This window comes from Xiphophorus hellerii, chromosome 2, assembly GCF_003331165.1.
Source record: "Xiphophorus hellerii strain 12219 chromosome 2, Xiphophorus_hellerii-4.1, whole genome shotgun sequence".
Taxonomy (NCBI): Eukaryota; Metazoa; Chordata; class Actinopteri; order Cyprinodontiformes; family Poeciliidae; genus Xiphophorus; species Xiphophorus hellerii.
The window spans coordinates 16,322,917-16,347,321 of record NC_045673.1 but is presented as its reverse complement, the minus strand read 5'-3'; the positions used below and the strand labels follow the sequence as shown (position 1 = coordinate 16,347,321).

Genomic DNA, 24,405 nt, shown 5'->3' with positions numbered 1-24,405 from the left:
GCATGCACCAACTCCATCTACCTGATCTGTAGTCGCAAGCATACATTTCTGTACTGTTTATTTTTATCTTTTTTTTGGTTAAGTTTTAAGTAACAATACATATGCTGTATACATACATCAACACTCCATGTTTCCTTATACAGCTGTTAAATGGTGTAATAAAAGTATCGTAAAGGCACACTGACAGCAATTATAATGTAGTGTGCCATAAATTCACTAACAGGGGTCAAGAGGAAGTTGTTAACGAGGATAAGTGGAGCAGTGTTCTATTAGGCAACTTCACCAATAATTAGATGCTTTGTTCAATAATTGTCTCCTCCCTTTCGAAGCTTTCTGTCCCCTAAATAAGGACCCCTTTTGGAAAGTTCAGTCTTGCACGAATAAAGGGATTGTATAGCTTGACAATGGAGGTGTAGGAGGCAGATGTGTTAGTGGTTTAGAGTTTCAATGGGGAGGTATTAAGTCTTAGGAGCAGTGCGTCATAAAACTAGCAACACACACCCAGTTGGTCAGCTGTATCCCAGAGAGATACAGCTGACCAGTTGAGCAGCACGGACTAATCCAAGTTCTGTCATGCTAACATTTAAACAAAGTGGTTTTATTTTCCTATGTTTAAAGGTTTCTGTTTTCACATGAGAAGCACAGAGTAATTCCCAACTACAGGCAATGATCTGACTTTAAGGAAATGATGGATTTAAAACTCATGACATCTGACTGGAAGACAAACACATACAGTATGTGTGTACTTAAAGTGGGAGGAGATGTGTTGGAGATTCTTTGTTACTCTGATAACATTGTGACTCTGTCCTGCTGCCTGAATAGACATAGATAAAATGAATACAACTGCATACTCACTCAGCTAAACTTAAATAGTTTAGATGAAGACACAAACAGATGGTGAAAGTGTTTTTTGTTGTTTTTTATATGGAATTTGTAGACTTTATTTGATATCTAGCTTATTTTTAGGAAAGAGGAGGTGGGACTGAAGGGTCTGATCTTTTTGGTATCATCTTTGCTTTCTAACATTAATCCCAAATGTGAAGAACCCCGACAGCACAACATACTGCACTGTGTTTTGTTTTTTAGAAATAAATCTGTAAAGTACTCCCAAATTTCTTAGTTAAACACAAACTTAGAAAAAACATTTTAATATAAGTGGAATTACTTTTTCATTTGTTTTTTTTCTTACTACTACTTACACGTTTGAATGGATTACTGTGGCCTTTAGCTCTATGCAGGGAAAGAAAAACCTTGGCTGAGTCCTGCCTTGACCCAGTGGAAGGCTGTAAGTTTCCCCAAAGCTCCTCGTCTCTCAGTTTTTCTACTCCTTTGATCTTCCTCTGTTGGTTTTTACTCCACATGCAGCTGCTGATCCCTGTGTTCTGCAGTGGAGTCTTGAAATGCAATTATTATATTTTGTGAAAGGGAAGTAATAGAAAACTAGTAACAGACAGTGCATTCAGTGTGGCTTTGGTTTTAATGTGCCTTTAAGTGAAAAGCATTATGAACTTTTACAAAGGTGCACAAGTAAAAAAGTGTCAAATGTGGGATTTTGAGGTGGTTCACAATGGCAATTCAAGTATGCATTAAATGCATTAAAGCAGTGAGACTCCATTGTTTTATTATTTTTCAAAGTACTACTATATGGATAGATTTTACAAATAGGGACTTGTGCTTTGACAGTTTGTTGTGTAATGTCATAAAACCAGAAAAGAAAAACTACTGTATTTATTGGTACCATGTGATTGAAAAATGCCATTTAACAATGGATAAAATTTTTATTCAGATGCTAACATTTCCAGATTTCAAATAGAGAAAATTAGCCGACACATCCCTGTGTTGTCCGGACTTCAAGTGGAAAGATTTAGTTTCCTAACAAGCCTGACCTCAAAATCTAGGTTAGCAGCTTATCTTGTATCCATCCATCCACCCATCCATTATCTTCCACTTATCCGGGGTCCGGTCGCAGCTGCAAAAGCCTAAGCAGAGAGCCTTAGACTTTTGGGCCAGTTCCACCGGGGAAATCGGCTGAGTGACTTTTTGCTTCCAGCTTTGTCCAGGATGCAAAACGTTGGTCATTTCTGCAGTCATTAGGTTTTCCATTCTCATCAAATCTCTCAAAAAGGTTTATCCACCATCCTGTGGTGAGCATGTTGGAACAAAGTTTGAAACACATTAGCTTTTGTTGGTAATACCAGTTGGTGTGGTCACTGAGTATATCTGTTAGATATCCCCACTGGTTTTTCACTCGTCTCTTCCCCATTTCCTCCACTGAACTTCTTTTTTTAGATGTTTGGGGAAGGAAAAATCAGGTTTGAATTCTTAGATCTTTTTTTTGCCGTGAGTGCTTCATAGCTGTGTATCACAGTTAAAATGTATTTACTTTGCAGTTGCTTGTGCCAAATATTCAGAGTACCACCAAAGGTCACTCTAAGTTTGTAGTTAAGCACAGAGGAGCTGCAGTCAAGCTACAAGGGAGATTTTTTGCTTCTATTCACTTCTATATCAGTCTATGGACCTGAATTTTCTGTGAAACAAAATGTTTAGGTATTGGTAGCGAAATGAGGTTTACTGCTAACTGAAAAGCACAGGATGGCCAAATATATGTTTTGCATTTTAATTTGATACTTTTGAACATTTTCTCTCTTTTCTTCGTGGCCTTTGCTTACCATTATCTGCTGTCTGAGAAATGAATCAAAGAAATATTCAAGCTTCTTTGGCCACTTATTTTGTAACTATTTCACTCCTTATTCTGGTTCTCCTACTTCTCCTACTTTTTGGCTCCCAGCTGCAGTCTGGTTTTGCCAGCTCCCTCCTGGCTGAAGGTGAGCCAGTGATTTCCTTCACAGACCTTCTGTTGCCTTTAGACTCCTGGGAGCCTGCTGCTGAGAGAGGACTCTTTTAGAAAGCCATTCTACATATAGAGCACCTAGTCTTAAATGTTCTTATTCATTTTATTACAAAGTGGGGTTTTTTATCACCTAGGCGTGACCTCACTTTAGGCAAAGGATTTTTTTTTCTGTATTTCTATTTCAAACACCATTAAGAATATCTTATCATATCCCAAGCTTGTTCTTATCATGTTGTGGTGTCTCTAGTGGCAAAAGGTAAAATGTAAGTAATTATCACCCTTCTGTTTCTGAAAGCCCATTTGAGACATCAGGGACTGAAATTGGAGAATGGGAGTTGTCAAGTGTGGGGAAACCAATGCATGCATTTTTCCTGCTTATTGCTTTGCGTCGTCCAAACCCCAACCCTGAACGGTTGGCGAGCAGCTGGACGAAATGTGCCAACAGCCTCCTCCTCTGTCTGTCTGCCTATTTGTGGTTATTGGCTTAGAACAGGGCAGGAAGTTCAAGGATGTAATGGTGGCTTTAAAAATGGATTAACACGTAATGCAAAAGTTAAAGATGCATCTTATATAAAATCTGACGGACAACATTCATATACAAAATTAAGACACGAGGGTCTTGTGGGAATTTTCAGCTGTTATCATGGCCTTCAAAAAGGACTGTGGGGGGGAAAATGGAAGGAAAACAAGGTTGATGCTGTTTGTTTGTGTAAGAACTTTGTCAGGTGTGTGCACAAGAATAGCTCTCATCTCCCAGTAGGTTGCACACAAACATTACCCCTAAAATGTTCACACACACGCCACCTCCTTTAAAACGTCTTTAGCTGCTGGGCAATGTTCTCTGTCTGGGAAGGATAGAGGGGTATGTGTGTTTTTAGTGTGTGTGTGGTCAGGATGTGGCTTGCACCTCTCACTCGTCATGATTTACTAACAATACCATGGTGGTTAGACTCAGATACTCAGCACATATCACAACTCGGAGTTGGTTTACTGTGGTTTACTGTGAAAGGTGCTTGGAAACTATTCATTCTTTTTGTTCACATTATAAGCAAGATTTAATCAGTCTACATGTCATTCATACTGATTTATCTTTTTGTTTGAGGGATTTACCAAAACAAAACAAAACTTTTTTTGCCAACATCTAAGTTTCAATGCTTGGGTTCATTAGAATTCAGTAAAAATCTGTCGGCCATTATTCAGTCTGTTTGATTTGCACCACAGGAATTTAAGATGAATCTTCTTTTTCTACTTGGGAAGAATTGTATTGGCACACATATGCTCATATACACACAGACTCTTGTGAGAATTACCCAGCTTCCTAAACTCACAAAAGGCAAATTGACCCTGGCTTTTATATTGTTTGTTCTGTCTTAAAACATTATGTGTGCTCTGGTTTTGTGGTATAAATAAATGTGACAAGTTAAGAAATACACAAGGATTTGAAAATGGTTATCTTTCTTCAACAAAATCTGTATTTTTCTCCTTTTTTCTTTACTTTCCTTCTCCTGTTTCCTTTTGTCTGAGCTTTTAGTGGGTGGTCCATGGAGAACAATGGAACAAAATTTTCTTACATTTTTAGTACATCTATGTACACACAGCAATACATTTATGAAGACAGTTTCATTAAAACAGTTTACTGGGATTAGGCATTTTAAGTGGTGCTCAGATGTCTGTTTAAAAGGTATAATTGGGACAAAGTCAAGCTTGTCTCTGAGACCTCAAATAGTAACAGCTGGGAATGCATCATAATACAACCTCATCTACATATGTGCACACATTCTCACCTCCTGTAGCTTTGTTTGAGTTGCTGCCGAGCTAGTGGCTAAGAAATGTGTGAGCAAGTGACCACTGTAGCAACTAAACAGCAAATTCTCCTCAGACTGAGGGTCACACTTGATTGCAGAAAGAGTACTTTGAGCAACTCAGGTTTATTGTGTCTGAGTCTGAAATTGCTTTTGTTTAACAGATTTTGGGGCGGGGACCTGCATACTTTGGACTTAGTGTCATAGATAACTTTGAAGCATTTGAAGTTCTCAAACACTGAGACTTCGATTGTTATCTGAAATATTGGTTAATACATCCTTGGTTTGATAGATTAATATGAGTGATAAGTGTTGAATAAGCACTCTAAATTTAGATTATATATTTTTCATGTATTTCTCCTTGACTCCAGGAGTGCGAATAATTTAATCAGGCTGGCTGTTCTGGTATCCAGCCTGCAGTCAGCAGGCTGTCAACAGACATGATTACTTGTAGCTATCCAACTTCAGTTTTAAGTGTTTTTAAGAAGAGTAACGGGTTACCTACTGCATTTACGGCTGGAATTGTAGTATTTTTATTTATTCATTTTTTTCTATCTTAAGCAAGGGGAAAATTTAGGAGCCTACTTTCAGTTGGCTATATAAAATTTCCAAGCAATAGGTGGGGGAGGACTATTGTCATTCTTGAACTTCTTCTGAAAACCCATAAAGACCTAAAACTATATTGACTGTGTGATGGGCTATTGTAGCTAAATATGTGTTAAATATGTGATACAGATAACAGCATCTTCCTATTATCAAAAATGATAAGTTGCAGCACCTCATCATTTCCTACAAATAGACTAAAATAAATGCATAACGTAAGGAGAAAAAGACTAATCAAATTATTAAATTTACACATGTTTCAATTATTTTATTTGCAATCCCAATTTGTCAAACCACACTTTAAGAAAAAAATTAGCCATAAATATCAGTGATTTTGTATTGGTAAAATGACCACAATAAACTTTTGTCTAACATTTCAGGGTCTTCTATAGAGCGGACCACCACATGGACACTTGTAGGCTCATTGACACGCTAAAGAGGATGCCCTGAATGTGTGTCTTTGTGTGTTGAAGTCTGACTTTGGGGTCAAGAGATGCCATAACTACATAACAGGAAGGTCATTTTTAGCAGGATCTATTGAGATAAAGGCACTCCCTCTCTGTTCAGTGTGAGTGTGGGGGTGGACCACAAGAGTCAGGGGTTAGCTGTAAACCTACTTGGGTGTCAGATGGGTCCTAAAGCCTCTTGAATAAGCTGACTAGTGTAGTTAAAGGTATTTTACGACCTCCTGCTAAAGAGGTGACCCTTGCGGTTCCTGACACACCCAGGTCATCATCGTCCTGATGTGCTCTCCTGCAGTCGTCTGTAAGCCTGACACATGGCCCAATGATTGTTGCTTTGGATGATATCTGAACACTTGGCATGTCGTATTATTTAAGGTTGTTCTAGTGTGGGTTTGTGTGTGTCCAAACTTAACACACATAACTTATCAGAAAACCTTTGTTGATCAGAAGTTGGGTGGTCCATTGATTTAGTTTTTATTATGCTGCTTTAAAACAAGTTCCATCCATGGCATTGATTTCCTGACTAATTACACAAGGTGATCTTCCCATCTCCCAACATCTAGCATTATGACCATAATGCATCTCCTCCCAGTATTGAACTCTTTTAGTCTTCTGCTTAGAGGGTGATTCTTCTCAACAATGCCTCCTAGCTTTAGAGTCAGGCAGATGTGAGTCAAGCAACCCTTCTCATTACTGCTTTTAGAGTGCTGCAGGCCTTCAGAACCAAGCCCTGCTCACTTCACTTTACTGGAGCAAAATGATGTTGAGTTGCAATAATGTCCAATGATATTTATCTTACCCCCATCAAGTTTTAATGGGATGGAATGAATGTTCAGGGTATTCTCTCTTAATGCGAGTTTGATTGGAATTTTATAGTAGTAGAAAGGTTAATGCAGCACTCCTGTACAAGTAGGTTTCTATCTTTAAAAAGACAGAATGGGCTCCAGTGTGCAGGGAGCTGACTGTGCAGATTTGGATTACCTAAGGATGTAGGTGGGATGAAAAGTGAATTTATTCATGGCGTCTGCTTTACTTGAACAATAAATTTAGTTAATTTTCAGTCCTCTATGTCAATTAAGTTTGCATTATTTCACTAAAACCTTTTTAAACAGCCTTGCTTTTGGAAGTTTAAATGTGTACTAAAATATGTATACTAAATCACATGTTGCCTAATGGCACTTTTATGTGAAACTAAATTGAAATATTTAGATTGGGTGACTTTAAAAAGGAGGGTAGATGCACATCAGGATAAAAGGAATTAAGTACAAATGCTTCACTAATCCTGATAATCATCCCTTTGCCACCACCCTTATTTTTTTCCTTACAGTTTGACTCACTGTTTACTCGTTTCCTAGCCCAACCCAGAATGTTAGTCAGCAGAAAGCAGCTTTAGATTTACAAGGGGGAATTTTGTATCCAGTTCTTTGAAACGTCAGACTTCTAAGTCCCTCTGTCAAACTTGCCCATTGCTCTGTGAGAACCAAGCACCAGTTGAGAGTTTCTATCTTATATTAAGGTGTTAGAATTTTTTAGTGTGAGATTAAATTCTTCATACCAGGCTGTCTCCTTTCTCCATAACAAGCTGTTAAAGAACCACCATTTATCATAAGTCATTCTTATCTCCATTAGGGAAAAAAACATGAAAATAAGAAGCACATGGACTCAAAAATGCATTGTTTCTCAGGAGTGACTGAGGACATTGCAAACATGTTCACAACTGTTCTTTACCTTGGAGTTTGATATATTTTACAGCCCGCTCTTAGAGAAGTGTGCCATGTGCACATCTGCAGATAAAGAATATTGCAAGTTTTGAAAATTCTCCTCAGAAAACAGTAGGGTTTATAGTGGTGCTAATTACCATTAGCTCTGCAATCCAAAATTAATACAGAAACAAGACATGTGAAGAAAATATACATTAAGTACTAGTTGTACTACTACTTTACTTACTTTACTTTACTTTACTTTACTGAGATGCAACCTGAGGGAAGTGTTGATAGTACCTTCATTATATTTTATATGTAGGGCAGCCATATTTGATAAATTCAGGTTTGCTCAGCAAAGGTGCTCTTGTGTTTCTCTGTTTAGGAACCCATTAAAAAACTTGAGAATATTAAGAGAAGTAGTGTAGTGCTACTACAAGGTTATTAGACTAACAGAATTGTTCTAAAATCAAACATTTTGGGACAACTAGTTCATTCAAAGAAAAAAAAGGCATTTAGTTTTTATGTAAAGGTATTTTACTCGATTTATATGAATTGACCCTTGAACACTATTCAGTGAGTTACTTGTGTTTGTGTGTGTTACTACAAAGTGAGTCAGTCTTGGGTTCAACTTCAGACCTTTTGCTCAATGGGCATGTTGTCTGCCATCTAAACTGACTAGTTCCCTGTTTTCACTCCCAGGATCCTGCTGAGGGCAAACTGGCTGATCACACATGTACAGAAAGAGGGCAATTAATGTGAACACACACTCTTATAAATGCACATGCACACTTTTTTAGCTCTGGTCCAAATGCCATAGTAGTATTAACTCAGAGCTAAATAGAGGTTTGCTTGTTCTTTATAGGGGTTAACTGTTCCTTTTTGAAATGGGCAAATAAAACATCCAGCCTTGATCTGTTATATTCATTTAAACATAATCATATATAGCTTATAGATCTGTGACAGAGTTTTTCATTTTGCTCTTGTCAAGCTCTTCTCCTGAGACTGATGGTGACTTCATCGTTGTAAAAGTTGATTGCATTAGGAGTAAGCGGGTTTGAGGTTAGATGTTTATGTGAATCTGTTATTGCTGTGTATGTGTGTCTGTAATAACAGTCATTCTGTGTCATTAGAGGGACAGACCCAACCTCCATTTACTGTATAGCACCAACCTCCATTTACTGTATAGCATATTTCCAATCCCATACAGTATGGGGAACCATGGACCAATAAAAACTGGTCATTCAGTAATATTGTCCCTTTGCTGAAAAGTATGTGATGTGGTGGCACATATGGAAATTGAGATTCTTGAATGTGACTGGATTGCCACAGGCTCCACTTTCACAGCCTGGAATGTAAAACGTAAAACAAGACTGGAAGATCAGGGAGTAAAGGAGGGAGAGAATAAGGAGAAAAAAAGCTCAAGTCATGTTGAGGATTAGGGTTAGTTTTGTAGATTTTGTGGGGATATTTTTCTGTGGTCTGTGGGAATCTAAAACTCATCGTTCTGAATCCTACCTCTCCTAATTTGTACGATTTGTTTGAGGGTGGTTGCTAGGTATGTTGCTGCATACCACATTTACAACCTCAAAGTCATGTCTTTGCAAGGTTGGTACTTAAGTGGTTTATTTTCACTACATTGAGATTTTTTTTTACTTTACTCAACTTGTACATTTATTCATCTTGATGTTTTTACTGTAAAATCGTGATCAGAAAATGGTTGTTCACGTCATTCACAATAAGGTTTATGATGAGCAGGGTGGGTGCTTTTACACTTAGCCTGTTATTGCAGATTTGTATCTAGACTTTATCTAGGATTGTGGAAAAACTACTTCAGCCTGTTTGTAACTGTAGCCAGTTACAAACAGGCTACAGTTGCCTGTTTGTAACTGTAGTAGTAGTTATACTTGCTGTTTTCTGGTTGTAAGTTAATGTGCCAGTGCATCATCATTTACTGCAATAAAATGTCATTGACATTGTTGCATAGAATAATCAAGTCTGGAATCATAATATACTGATGACAACACTGTCTAATTACAACACATTCATTTAATGGAAACCCAGTCCTTTGTTAGTACAGCCATATAGATTTTTACTTTTATTGCAGTGTGTAAAAGTGGTGTTAGAAATGCTCAACTTACCTTTACTTACCACAGGTAATCCTCACAAGGTAAATATTAGCTAGGTTCTAAAGAAAGGGTCGATGAGGTACCTGAAGTCGGTTTAACTCAACAGTGGAGAAGTTTCACTCAACAGTTTCAGTAGCTTTCTTCTTTGTATCTCAGCTGTGTTGTTTAAGTTGGACTTTGCTTAATGCTACTTCATGTAGCAGTCGGCTCATTTCATTACAAATCCTTCAACAAATCTAGGGAGAATTTTAAACCACCAAAATGGCATCCCCTGTGGCAGATTACATGAAAAATTGACATTACAGTAGACACACATCAAATTTGTTTTTGATTCCTAGTTCTTCTAAAGCTTTGACCAGCTGCTACATGTTTGAACAGATTTGGATTTTAAGAACTGTTATATGCCAGTATTATTTAATTTGGCATCCTGCCAGTTATTCAAATTTATAAATAATTATTTACATTAGGAGCAATGTCAAACTGCATGTCATTGCAGTCAGTGTTATAAGAAATGACTATAACAACGACTAATTACATAATTTAAGCTACTATCCTATATGAACAACTAGTTTATAGTAAGTTGACTTTAATTGCAAACACCAGTATCTTACTTTCTCTGGAGAATGCTGAACTTTTCTAAAACCGTGCATACATTTAAAAACTAACATCTTATTTGTTGAAAAAGCTAAAAGCTCATAAAGTAGAAATATAAACTTTATTGTAAGACATCCAGCCTTCCTATTACCTGTTGAAGTTTTGGTTTCTTTAAATATTAGCTTGAATAAACTCCCAAAATCTCTCCATAGGAAACACAAGGTTTAAGAATCTGATTTCTTTTTAAAAGACCTTATTTATTCTAGAATAACAGCGTTTTTCACACTGTAAAAACTTCCAAATCAAATAAATGTTGTTACTGCAGCATTAGATATGGTGTGCTAACTGATGAGGAGGAAAATATTGGACTTGAGTCTTAAAACTTACTTCTTCATGGTCAGTCGTAATTAAGTTAATCAGAAAGCGTTACTGTTTTTTTGTTTCTCTTTGCTACTTATTTGTCTAGCAGCAGGTTTTCTCTCAAATGTTTCCTCTTGGTTTAGTCAAAATGTTCCATTTCAGTGATTAATGATGTATGTGCTTATTCAGACACTGACTTGAAGTCCTTCATACACCTGATAAGGTTACTTCCACTCTAGACCCCAGATGTGCTCCACCTCTGACTCCTTGAAGCCAGGGTCGACAGAGGTGTCAGGAGGATGCTGACCAGACCCCATTTTGCTTGTCTGTCACTACCTGTGATTTATCAAACTGACACAAATGTGTCACTCTGTATATAGTAGATCACTCCCACTTCTTATTTAAATCAGTACCATATCTATTTGAGGTCAAGTATTCCAGTGAATGGGCACTTCAGTCAAATCTGAGATTAAACATAAGCCGTTCTGGATTATGAATATGTCTGTCGCCTATTCATGTAGTTTCTATTTTTAAAGACACACTTGTAGGTCAACATGTCAGATGATGATTTTTTTAACCCAATTAGTAATACACCACACTAAGTTTCTAAATGCCCCTCTGTCTTGCTAAGAGTTTGTTTAAATAAGTATCAGAAGGAGGGTTAGCAGAACAAGCAAGCACATTTTTACCTCACATACTCAAACACTGCAGTTAGTGTAACTGAATAAAGACTGTCCTTCTTAGACTTTAGGAGACATACATGTGCCTTTATAGTATTAGTCTTCAGTCAGCGTTTTTTGCTGGGAACCTCATGCTCATTGCTTCTGACAAAAGACCTATGTATTGCACATAATGTAAAAGCAGGGAGAAGGAATGTGGTGATGTGTGAAAAACAGGTGTTTTGGAGCATTTACATGTGGAAAACAAGAGGTTGGTCCTTTGAGTGAGGGATCACATCTGGCGTATGGATTCCACAGAGGAGAAATGAAGCACAACTGTTTCATTTCTTGTGTGGAAAAAGACACGCTCACTGAAAGACGGGGGATCAGAAGGTGGTGGGAGTGACACACACACACCCCATTGCACCCTTGTCAAACACTGTACTGTTGTGTGCAGTGGAAGAAGCTTACAACTCCCTGGACCAGAATCAGAACTACTTTTTTCGGCAGGGGAAGTGACTTTGAAGCCCTCTCTTCCTGAATGCTTTGATCTGTCCACTCTGTAATGAATGAGGTGGCTGTTAAAGAAGAAATGGCAATGTGTTGATGCGTTTTTTGCTTTTATATTGTTCCTCTGTCTCACTTTGAATTGAGTGACAGTTTTCCTTGAGTTCACTAAGCAAGCTAGCATGACTGCATCATTCTGCCCTAGACACACTTACTCGTTGGTAGACAAAACAAAGTAAGTATGGCTTGTGGGTGGGAAAAGAATTTGGCAACAAAAACGACAAACATAACATAAAACTTGAGACATGTTGTTGAAAAGTAGCAACAGGGTACCTACACAGTCTAGAAAAATATACCACTTGCTCTTTACTTTCTTCTACTGTTTCACATTTTTCACCTTAAGTATTCCCAGCGTTCTCCCAGAGCTTTTTAAATCCTTAATTACCATACTAGTATATACTTAAGGTGTGAGTAAAAGGTATTTTATTGACGAGCAGTGCTACTGAATGGCTCCTGGGATACAATAGCCTAACAAATACTTTATCCTAGCAGTATTCCCACACTGATGCTGAGATGAGGATCATGATTTAGTTTGTGCTATTCCAGCACACATTAAAGAAAACTTTGTGTATCGATTAATGTCCTTTTCAAAATGAGACAAGTGTGTGGTTCTCTGGAAAAATAAATGGTGATAACAACCCAAATAACTGATATGAGAAGTGTAAACATTCCCGATAGTCTAGCTATCTAATCTAACAACACTCCCACGCATGAGTCGGGTTAGACAAAAGGTGACTTGAGAGATAACATAAGATAATTCACTAGCAACAAAGTGATACAGCATAGTGATGTGGTGAAAAAGCAGTGGAACATCGCCTCATGAAGAATTTACTTTTTAAAATGTTTTTTTCTGTCTTTTAAAAAAATGATAAAGAAAGTTGCATTTTTAGGACAAACTTGTAAGCTACAATTTATTCTAGTTTTAGTGAGTAAGGAACTTGATCTGTTTAACAATTTTACAAAAAAAAGCTTTCCTGTGCTCATGTCCAGTAACTCAATTGAAGAAGTAATCATTTCCCATTTATGTTGTTGCTAGATATGTATTTGTTGCATAGAAAAATTGTGTGAAAACAAATACATTGGAAATGTATACTAACCTTGGTAATAACCCTGTTGGGCTAAGTTAAGATGAAATGGCTTGAGGGAGAGAAGTTTGGATGGGTGTGTAAAACTGCCACAGGCTTTGTGGTAAGTTTCAGCTGTGATTTGCAGCTGAGATTCCCACATGACATGTGCAGGGTCAACCTCAGAAATGGAATCATAATAGCCTCAGAGGAATGAATCCCTCGTGTCACTTGTCTCGAACCTCTGCCTTACACAACTCAGTCCAACTACTTTTCTCCAAGTTCCCCCTTAGTTGGATGACTCATTCCATTTCCAAAAAGCTCGACATGGTCACCACCTCCCTTCGCTTCCTTGTATGCTCAGAAGTGCCAAAAAATGATGTGCAGATTGGAGGAGCTGCTAGTATTAGTGGTGGTGGGGACAGGCCCTGGTTGGCTTGCAGACCAAAATAAGGTCCAAATGACGCAGACTGGGGTTCAGTGGTGAAGAAACTAGAGGATTGGTACTGTGGGAAAAACTGACATTTACCCGTAGGTTTTAAAAGAATCAATTGGAGTTGTATTTACATTATCACAGGTTTTGCTTTGGTACCGCATATATGATGATTTATATTAAGTATTTTCCTCAAATTTCTTAGTTCTTTTGTTCTGAATGCCAGTAGAGGATATGTGTGCGTTCACTGCTGACTGCATGTCGGTATTCTCAGCTGCTTCACTTGAAGTGACCTTAAACATGCAGCCAAAGCAACAATGGAATGCTGTAGAATCAAAACAAATTGAATATGGCCCTGAATATGGCCCAGTCAAAGGCTAAATGCAATTGAGGATTGGTGGGAAAGCTTAAAAAATGCAGTTAAATGCTATAAATCCAATCTGAATGAACTTTAGCCAATTTGAGATTTCTACTTTATTTTTAAAAACTATGTATCTATTGTGTGTTTCTAGCACATTGTATAAATCAGATACACATTGTATAAATTGCATACTTGCAATGAAAATACAAGTATGCAAAAATAGATGCAGTGTTACTTTGAATGAGACTGAACAGTCTTTGACAGCAGACCAATGCTACTGAGAATATTGTAATTGAGTTACTTTGATTTTCATTTTTGAAGTTTCTCATCTAATCCACTGCTGTTGTCTTTATAAAGGTATGCGGTACATCGTTTTCTTGTTTCCTTTCTCATCAGCGTTTTGAAACAATGTCTCCTTTATGGAGAGTAACATCATACCATGGACCAGAAACGCATGAGAATATAATTTTAGGGACAATATCCAGAGGTGGAAGTTAAAAATGAAGCAGCTGTTTTTTGTGCATCATAAATACTATCAGAAACCTTTTTTCTTCTTCTCTTTATTATCCCCAGCTCTACCCCACTCATTTTGTCCTGCATGGCATAAAGTATGTGCTTCTTTCTGGAGCCAAAAAAAAAAAAAAGTTGTCCTTCAGGCAGCTCACCAAGCACACTAAACGGTTTGATCTACATCAGATTACAACACAGCCTGGTTTATACACGCACTGTGCAGAAAAGCAAACAAAAAGGAGGTAGAGGAATACAAAGAGGCAAAAAAAATAGAAGTCTGTCTTCTCGTCATTGGTTGCTACTTTTATCTTGTATCAGGAAGACAATTACAGCAGTGAAAGAACAAGATGCCATCTTCAAGTTATGTAAAGAGGATCTTATCTCTTTGCCTGAGTGTAGACTCACAGTAGGAGGTCACGTAGGGCAAATCTGATCTGACTGATTGCAACAGATTCCTTTTAAGAAAGAGTTCTTTTAAATATAGTTCTGGTGTTTACTGTAGAAATGTTTACTTAAAAAAGTAAGTTGAAAGATGGGTTGGGCTCCTGAGCCCTCAGGGGTTCAATTCAAATAGGAAATGCCACAACTGACCAGGATAAAGCTTATTATGTTTTCTTGGTTTATTTAACCTGCTGGACATGCTTGTTTGGCAACACATCCATTTTGTCTTGAAAGTACAAGAGTAGGTTAAAAAAACATGCAGTGTAAAGTGTTATCTCTACAATGTGAAATATATTGGCATTGGATTCTTTTCAGAGAACTATTTGTTTCATTCTGTGCTCAATGCTACTATGCATATTTTCTATTTGCCCCATGAACATGAAAGAAAGCATGTCCTCAGTTTCACTGAGTTTTTTTTTATCTTGTCTTTGGAATGTGAATTACATTTTGGCAAGATTACAAATTCAGCATTTTGTCATGTTACTGACATTAAAGGCGGACACTATTTATCTATATATTTTACTTATTGTGACTTTTAAGGAACATTTAGTTGTACCAAAGTAAAATTGCTTAAATATAAATTTCAGAATTCAGTTTAAATTTTGAAAATGTTTGTCCTTCCTCTTGAACATAGTCTGCTTCTTTGTGAGGTCCATCACATGAAATTACATGAAAGTTTTTGTCTTTGCATCTGTAGGTGTTTTGTCACTCCCAGCCCATTTCAGTCCGTACACAGAGAACCAGCAGACTGTGGACAGTAGAGAGGATGCTTACGCCCAGCTGGAGCTGAGAACACTGGAACAATCTCTTCTGGCCACTTGTGTGGGAAGCATCTCAGAGCTCAGTGAGTAAAAATAATCACTTTTACACCTGTCAGACTTTCTACATATTTTTTTTTTTTGTTTGCAGTTAGCATGTAAGTTTAAAAAAAATTCTGGAAGTTGTTTAGGTAATGACACACAAAACGACAAATTTCCTTGAATAAAAACATACATTTTAAAACCCTTTACAAATTCTCAATCCTAAATTATTGTACTACTGTGTTCATAATTGACTTTCAGAATGCACTGATCTAAGCAAATCAAAAGTAAAAAACCAGAACATTATAAATACTGTTGCTATGGTATAATGTATTACATAAATATTTTGAATCCAGCTCGTGTTTCTCCTCTGAGACTAACTTGCCAAATAAACTGTCCCCATATTTGATCCTTCTTGGGTCATGGTTTAGTTTGGACACCATATAGAGATTTTATAAACCCCGATTTAAGCACTTTTACTCAAAAAGAGCAATACAGTGAGATACCTTTGTCTCAGATAAATTTTTTATTTATCTGACCTATCTTAAACAAAATCTTTGTAGCACAGTTCCATGTGAGTAAGGACTATGAAGGCCTAAGCAAATTAAGCATTCATAGTGATGGTGGAGGGGGGTAAGCTGTAGGTTGCAAAGGATTTGGTTGTGATAAAGAGCAGAAATATGACTTATTAATAATTGAGAGGAAATTATATTGTTTGGGGGTGTAGCTTGAGGCAGCAAAATAGATTTATAGGAGAGGGTTTAGTTATATGGAGGGTAAAGGTTCTACGGGAAAATGATTGAAAGGTAGAAAGGTGAAAACTGATGTTGTTAGGGGTGGGAGAGAGGAAAAGAGATGGAGGATAGTTTTGGTGAGGGATAAGTTTCCTACTCCAAATGAACTAACACTCTGTCATTTGTTCCTGCAGCACAAGGCCACGTTCATACGTTGCCGCCGTTATAGTGAGGCATTAAGAAAGTACAGACACGCTCTTTCTCTCACTTCTACTCAGTGGCCTCTTTGTGCCACTTCTCTCTGGTGGGGTGAAACGGGGTAAATCTGGATAGGGCTGGCATCTACACACATTCACTAAAAAACATACACACACGTGTATGTCCCTTCACATACATACAACAGAAATACGGCAGGTTTGGCACTTTGCCTGTCTGAAATCTTTGGTTCCAATCAGAGAAACGTCTGTAGAGATAGATTTCTGCACTTGATATTGTCATAGACACAAACATTCTGCATACATCAAAAATATTCTAGAGATGACGTATATCAATGTGCATAAAAAAAAAAGACTTTGTGGCTATTACAAGACTTTGGGTGAAATCTATAATTCAAGAATTGGCATTTCATGTCTGTCTGGAGCTAAGTTTAAGTTGAGGGGGAAAATGTAGACTGGAATCTAAGAGAGAAGCTCTCCATGTAGTGCAGGAATTCCAGTGAGCCCTCCTGGAGGGATATTTGGTCCTGGTTAGCACAAAGGAGGCCCTTCAGCTTTACATGAGGTCTGTTTTGGTCAGTATAACCCAGCCTTACCCCCATGGTGGAACCCAGAAGAACTTCTTAGCATAGACTAACACACACTCATACAACTGAACTCTACATCTTTGGACACAGAACTTCGTTGTGCCTTCGAACATGTGCCTAAACATTAACCTGAGGATAATAATTTTAAATGAATGTAACTCTGTCCCAAGTTTAACCTGTGTAATGCTGATGTGTGATTAGTCCTTTTCTTACAGTGGCTGTGGTCTCCCAACAGTATGTAGAAGGTTTATCACATTTTCCTGTTCTTTTTTTCTGATTGTTTTTTTTTCTCCCTCCTGTTATCTAAGCAAGCCTTTCCTAAATGCTGACCGTTCCCCACTAAGTTTATATAATGGAGCTTTTTTTCTTAAATGTTTTTATAAAGACTAGTTTAGATAAAATTGTAGATTTTATATAACAAATCTGTTTTTTTATGACTGAAACTGAGATCTATATGCTGACTCCAGTGATCTAATTGTTCTGGCAATAAACAGTTGAACAGTTCATTAGAGCCAGTGATCAGCTGTCTATACTCCCATTAACCCCCTCAGTGATTAAAGATGAATGACTGTTTTAGACTGGCTGTCTGGCTTTGCTTACTGATAATGACGCTACTAATGGCAGAGTTCATTTAAGACATGGAGGAAAGTTGTTCAGGAAAGGAGGAAATCCGGTCTGACTGGAAGACCACAGAGTCTAAACACTTAACTCCAATTATACTTTTTTATCTACTACTCAGCATTTTGCACATCTCCCAGGAATTGAGAAATTAGATCAAATGTTTTATCTGATGTTCAGTGTTGTTGTATTTGCTCTGTTCCAGGTGACTTGGTATCCCGTGCCATGCACCACATGCAGCGTCTCAGCTCAATGCGTCCAGGACAGAGCCCTGCCCGTCACGCCCGAGCCCAGCAGCCTGTGTCCTGGTCGCCTGACGCCCTCCACACCCTTTACTACTTCCTGCGTTGCCCACAAATGGAGTCTATGGAGAATCCCAACCTGGATCCCCCACGCATGGCTCTTAGCAAAGAGAGGTAGGAGTCATGGCTGACTGAACTCTGCCAGGATGTAACATGCTATTAAATATCAAAATTAAACTTGGGGTTTGATTGAAATTTAAGTTTTACACACATACATTTCCTTTCCAAAGCACTAAGAACCCTTGAGTATTGCAACATTTTATCATGCTATGTATTTTTTATTTTTATTTTATGTGAAAGACTAAGAACAGTTTCAAAATAAATATTTAGAAAACTTGGCAAACATGTGAGATGAAGTCCTGATCAGATGCTTCTGAAGCTAAGCTTGTTGGCCTACATCAAAGCACTGTGTGTAGAGAAAACCGAATGCTGCGCTGAGTACACTGTCTGATATGTGAAACATGATGGTGGTAGCGTAATGCTATGGGATGCTTTTATTCAGCAAGGAAAGGAAAGCTGGGAAGAACTAGTGGGCAGATGGATAGAATTACAGACCAATTACGGAAGACAACCATAATCTTTGGTTTATGGTTTGCAAAAAACTTGAGATTATTTGACAGAAGCCATAAATAAGAGTATCAATGGAAAAAACAATGATGCTTGATACCAGACCTTGGCTCTTAATTTCCATCTGCCTTCTCTCCATTCAATCTGACTACACTTGGGTATTTTACAAAGAATAATCTACAAAAATACATTGAGGTTTGTACGTAAAGTGCCACAATGTGAAAAAAGGTTTAAGAGGTTTAAATGTTATTTCAAGATTTTTCTTTTCATACATTTACTTAGTGGAATTAGAGATTAGAGGTTTTGTAATGAGTTTAACGGAGATCTAACTAAAGCCACAGTTTTATCCACAGCAAATAGAAAAACCCTTAAACCTCTGAAATTACTGCTTTAGTTCTAAAATTAAATCAGTAGCTTTTCCACTGGAAACTCGTATTTTTTAATCTATGTCTAATCATATTGCCCTCTGGTCATTTAAGTGTTATTTTTTAAGTTAATTACTAGGAGAAAATGCTCCCAGGTGTTAAGTTGGGTTGAAGGATGACTTAAAAGCACCCTGAGGTGTAAATTAGGCAGATCAGTGGTGATTTAAGGCATTTAAAGAAGCATGTGTGCTCTGTAATTCTGTCTCCTTAATTCCACTCTAAGTTAGGTTTAGTTAAACATTTCTAAGTACAGAGTATCTAGAAAGGCAGTTGGAAAATATTTGCACTCTCTGGATATTTGCACATAATTTTTGCAATTGGATTTTAAGCCTCTTTTATTTGCAAATGACTTTCATATTTAAACTATAGCTTTAATGTCAAAGAAATTATATTTTCTGCTGTTTGATTTCAACAGGCAACAGGGAGTATAAACTTGCCAAAAAGTCATCTGTTTTAAAATGTGTTAAAATACTAATTGGAATGAACAGATTCATTTTGCCACGGTGTAAATCTCTCAGAAGGTTAATAAATGTAAACGATAAGGACCTGCACCATGTCTGCATTTGTCCTCGAGTCTGGGAAAAGATGTACTGTTTTTCTTTCTGTGTTAAGGTTAACTAATTGACTTTAAATCTAAGGCGTGGGTACTTTTCCAAAGCACCCACATATTAAAATAGAATGTTAATTAGTGTACATTTAGCAAATAATTTCTATTTGTAAGTTTTGTCCACATTATTGAGGTATTTTAGTATTAGAAAGTTATGATGCATCATCTTCTCTTAGTAGTGTTTAGACCATATGCATGTGTTTAAGGGGAAAGAGATGAGACCATCTGGTTCTGATACATTTAATAGTGAACATACACAGTATAAGTGTGCTAAGGTGGACTTCTCATTAGCATCAAAGAAAACAGACCAGTAAAACTTCCCCTCTCTTTTCCTATCCTGGCCGTTTCTTCAAAATCCTTAGATGTTTTTAATGTTGAATGTATATCACACTGGTTTATGTGAGCAGAATAAAACCATAGCCCTCTTTCTAAACATTTGAACATTCTGTTTTTCTTTAAAAGCATCTGCTAGAGGGAAACTTGCCCTTCTTCACTGCACACAGTCTGCAAATGTTACAAAGCCAACTCAGGTGGTAGGCTATGGCAGTGCAAACCTGGTAGTGATTACAATGGTAAAGTCTGTTCATGCTGCAGAGTTCTCTGCTACAGAGGGCCTCTTGATCTCTTTGACCCACCCTCTATTGGAAACTTTATAAAATCTTTGGCAGGAACTCAAAACTGCCAGAATCTGTGTGGGCCGCATCATCAAATGTTATAGGGAGCCTGGTGAGAGACTAACAGCAGATTCTCTTTTACTACAAGAGCTGACTCGTTTTGGTCCCATATAAAGCTGCTGCATGGCTGTATGTGATAACTATTAAACTACATGAAACGTAGAAGGGCAAACACTTTGGTCTGAGCATATGCTTGATTTTGCACAATGTTTGAATAGAAATTATTAATCATCCTGTGTTCAAATGACTAAAGACACTCCTTTACTATTAAAGGGTAGATTAGAGCACTAATAAAATATAATTGATAAGATATATTTTATGATTCTTGTTTTCAAATATAGATTAAAAGAAGATCGTATGTAGCTTTTAGATGAGTGATTAAACTTGTCTGTCATATTGCTACTAATTTGATTAAGAGAAGATGGCATGTAAATATTTAAATTAATAAGCTTTAGGTTTTAGTCCCTACTGGATATATCAACAAATGTTTGAACTCCAATCTGTCCTGCATGAAAAGTAAAAACACCTGCGTATTATTTCAGCTAATCATTCTTTTATGATTGACGAAGTGCAATAATTCAAAGCCAATGTTTATATTTGCAGGTGTGGGAAAGTTTGTACATGTTAGTCTGTGTAAATCCATCATCTGCATCTATCAGAGCTTGGCTCTCAGCATGTCGGGTCACAAGGCTAGCTGTGGGTGCTATCTAGTTTCAGTGTTAACTGCCATCAAGGCTTTGATGTTAATCTAATCTCTGACAAAGCTGCAGTTTTTGTTTCAGGTTTAAGGGCACAACCTAGCGCAGCGGTCATGTGAAGAGTTTAATGAGAGGAAGAGGAAAGAAAGATGGGGGGTACTTATAAGAGAAGACGAGCTGCATCTGCTGAACATGCATTTCTAAATAGATACATTAAGATCTTTTACTGGTAAAAGATCTTAATGTCAAATCTCTGGAGCAGTGGGTGCAAAGTGCAAATAGCTAAGTATGTTAAATTGGAGATGGTTCAGTTTTGTTTTAGTTGACTTGCTTAGAATTTGCCTGGAAAGAGCCACACAATAAAGAATTTGCACTCCAAGTGCTGTTTTTAAAAGAAAAAAATAAATGTAGAAATGAATAAATACATCCACCTGCAAAATCCAATTTGTGTTAAGTGGAGCCCATTAAGAGAGCTATAAACATTGATTCCCAAACCTATAGGGCCTTCTCTCCTCAGAAACATGGCATTCTTATCACTCTATGCCTGCAGCACTATCCAAAAAGTGGCAGACTGCCTCCCAACCCCCTTGCCTCACGTTGACATATCCCACCTGCTTCCTAGCGGTTTCCCAAACACTTAAACCTTAATTATATGCACCCAGCAGCTACACTTAACACCCCCTCCCTCCTTCTTGAGCTCATCAGTTCCCAGTCTGCTTGTTCACAGTCAGGCCTGGCTGATGGTGAGACCCCTCCTGACTGATCTGCTACTGACAAAACAGCATTTGACAGAAAATCTAAAAAAAGACTTCAGTGCTCATGTCAGACTAACTGCAGGTATTTAAATGCATTTTGATCTGTTGGATATTTTAGGAAAAAATCTGCCAAAGGTCAGTTAAAACCAAAATATTACACTTTGCTTAGAGATTTTGATGTCATCTAAGCAGTCATATTCAAAATTAATAATACTGCAAGACTTTCAGTCCTTGTTAGCTACAGCTGCACAATGCAGGGTTCGATGCAGTTCATGAATACAAATGGAGGCGTATTCATGAATTGCATTGAACCCTGGATCACACCAGAACAGATGTAAGCTCACTTAGAATAAACATCACAGCAGGAGTAAGACAGTTGCCAGTAACTTAAGATAGCACAATGGCAGTGTTCATGCAACCATTAACAAAATGTCACTGAGGCTTCAAGGACCAAAAGCAAACAATCCCATTCACAGGTAAAACGCTATTGTTCACAAGCATACTCTATGCACATATGGTCAAAGCAAGGTGGAGACAAAAAGGCTTAACACTAGATAACTGGCTGGATATTGGATTACTAAGGACCACATCATCTCTTGCTCAATCAGACGGAGGAGGATGAAGACAAACAGACAAAGCAAAAGGGTGTGTTTAATCCAGATGCATTTAAGAACGTCACAGACATAGCTACAACAATACAATCATCCTTATTTCTGCAAAATCTGTGTAATCTTCTACAAAATCTTCAAACTCAAAGTTTTTTATCGGAACGCCTGGTTGGTACACATCTAAGCTTTTGACTTTGAAATCAAACACAGCTTTAAAGACTACTAATTATTATTTCAAGATCAACAAAGATGAATGATCTTTTCTTTTAGGCCATTTATGCTGCTGCCGCCTTTGATGGAGTGGATGAGAGTGGCCATAGTTCATGCCGAGCATCGCAAGAGTCTGTTGGTGGACAGTGATGATGTCAGACAGACCGCCAGGCTCCTCCTTCCTGGACTTGACTGTGAACCAAGACAACTGAAGTAAATCAACAGATAACTGCTGTCCTTTTATGAATTGAATTATTGTTGAGTCAATTAATATTTCATATATACTTCAATTTGTCTGACCTAAAAAAAAAAAAAAAGCAGAAGATAAAAACCTTAAAGCTATGTCTCCGGATGTATTGTCTTTTACCTTTGCACTTGTAAACTGATTCAGCTTTATGTTTAAAAAGCAGAGGCTGTGAGAAGCAGACCAGTAACTACACACTGGCTGCATAGTGTTATCGTACAGTTTATTTCTGTAGAAAAACATTTCATGTTAACATATGGTCAGCATGAGCCACTTGGTGGTTATAAAAGGTTTTTAATAGGGTGTATAAATCTTGATTCCTTTAATAAGGTGCATAAATCTTGATTCCTTTTAAGGCCGGAGTGTTGCTTTAGCTCCTTCAAGCGTCTGGACTCCAAAGCTGCCATAGATAAATTCAACCTGGACTTGGGTTTTCGAATGCTCAATTGTGGACGCACTGATCTCATTGGTCAAGCTATTGACCTGCTCAGGCCAGATGGGGTCAACAGCATGGATGACCAGGTATGAGCACTTAATTACTTAGTAATTAGGATTCATATACAAGTGCATGTAGATGCACTGATTTAAATGTTATCTTTTTGTGGATAAGTTAAGAACAAATCAGCTGTGGATCAGGGCTTCTTTATAAAAGTACACCAGTTTTCATCAAATTCAAAGTAATTTCACCTGAAGGCAGGAAAGCTTGCATGCATAAAAAAAAATGGCTTTCTTTTTTGCCTAATCTTGCAGTTTTCCTTTTCGTCATTCAGGGTATGACCCCTCTGATGTATGCCTGTGCAGCTGGAGATGAGGCCCTTGTCCAGATGCTGATTGATGCTGGAGCCAACCTTGATGTGGCGGTAAATAAAGAACAGATGTCCTCAACCTTTATGATGTATTTGCAAACAATTTGTCAACAGACGTATTTGCAAAAACAGCATCCAAAGTCCACTCTGATTATGCGTGTAAACATTTCCAGTCTTTGCCTTGAAAGAATTTATCCTTTTCTAATCTGTTCTGTATATGCAGGTTCCATTGTACTCCCCAAAGTATCCTTCTGTACATCCTGACAGTCGACACTGGACAGCGCTCACCTTCGCAGTGTTGCATGGACACATCCCTGTAGTGCAGGTACAACATATACACATATTAGCATCCTTAGTGTTATATTAAAATTCCACTGAATGGTGTTTTCTTAGTCTATTCTAATTTCCACTTTTACCATTTGCTGTAGACCTGTCTATCTAACCATAGATCTGACAAAACAGTGTTAAAATACCTGTTAATGTGTTCCCTCGTACTATAAAAAAACAAACTTTTATGAGCTGTAAATTCAACCTCTATTTTTTTTAAAAAAACAAACATTTTCAAAAAATTTATGCTTTTGGTGAACAAAAACATCTTCTCACATGTGCTGTTATCAGCACAATTAACCACTTTGCTATACCTCGTTTATAAACTAGTGTCCTTTTAATCTACTTTCAAGACATGCTTAACAAATGGATGTGACGTTTGTCTGCAGCTTCTGTTGGATGCGGGAGCCAATGTGGAGGGGGCAGCAGTCCGAAATGGTCAGGAGACCACAGCAGACACTCCGTTGCAGCTGGCGTCTGCAGCAGGTGGGTAAACGCAGACACTTCAGCTCAAAGCATAGCTCATGTTGGAGTGCTGCCTATGTGCATGACAAATGAGAACAAAAACATGGACATGTTTGTGTTCTCATTTGATTCATTGCCAGTATTTTTTTCATACACTACATGCAAAACAGCTGTAAGAAGGTAAATTAATGAGAAAGGTTGTTGTCTTTTTGTGAAACATCTAAT

The 24,405-nt window shown here is 37.6% G+C and overlaps 1 protein-coding gene across 1 annotated transcript in view; it reads left to right on the top strand.

The window, feature by feature from the left end:
* abtb2b (ankyrin repeat and BTB (POZ) domain containing 2b) overlaps positions 1-24,405 on the top strand; it is a 43,153-nt gene that overhangs the window by 12,237 nt on the left and 6,511 nt on the right. Inside the window, 7 exon segments of the mRNA XM_032546780.1 lie at positions 15,236-15,382; positions 17,698-17,908; positions 22,399-22,551; positions 22,939-23,104; positions 23,353-23,442; positions 23,612-23,713; positions 24,105-24,201. Coding sequence (XP_032402671.1) covers positions 15,236-15,382; positions 17,698-17,908; positions 22,399-22,551; positions 22,939-23,104; positions 23,353-23,442; positions 23,612-23,713; positions 24,105-24,201 — 966 coding nt within the window.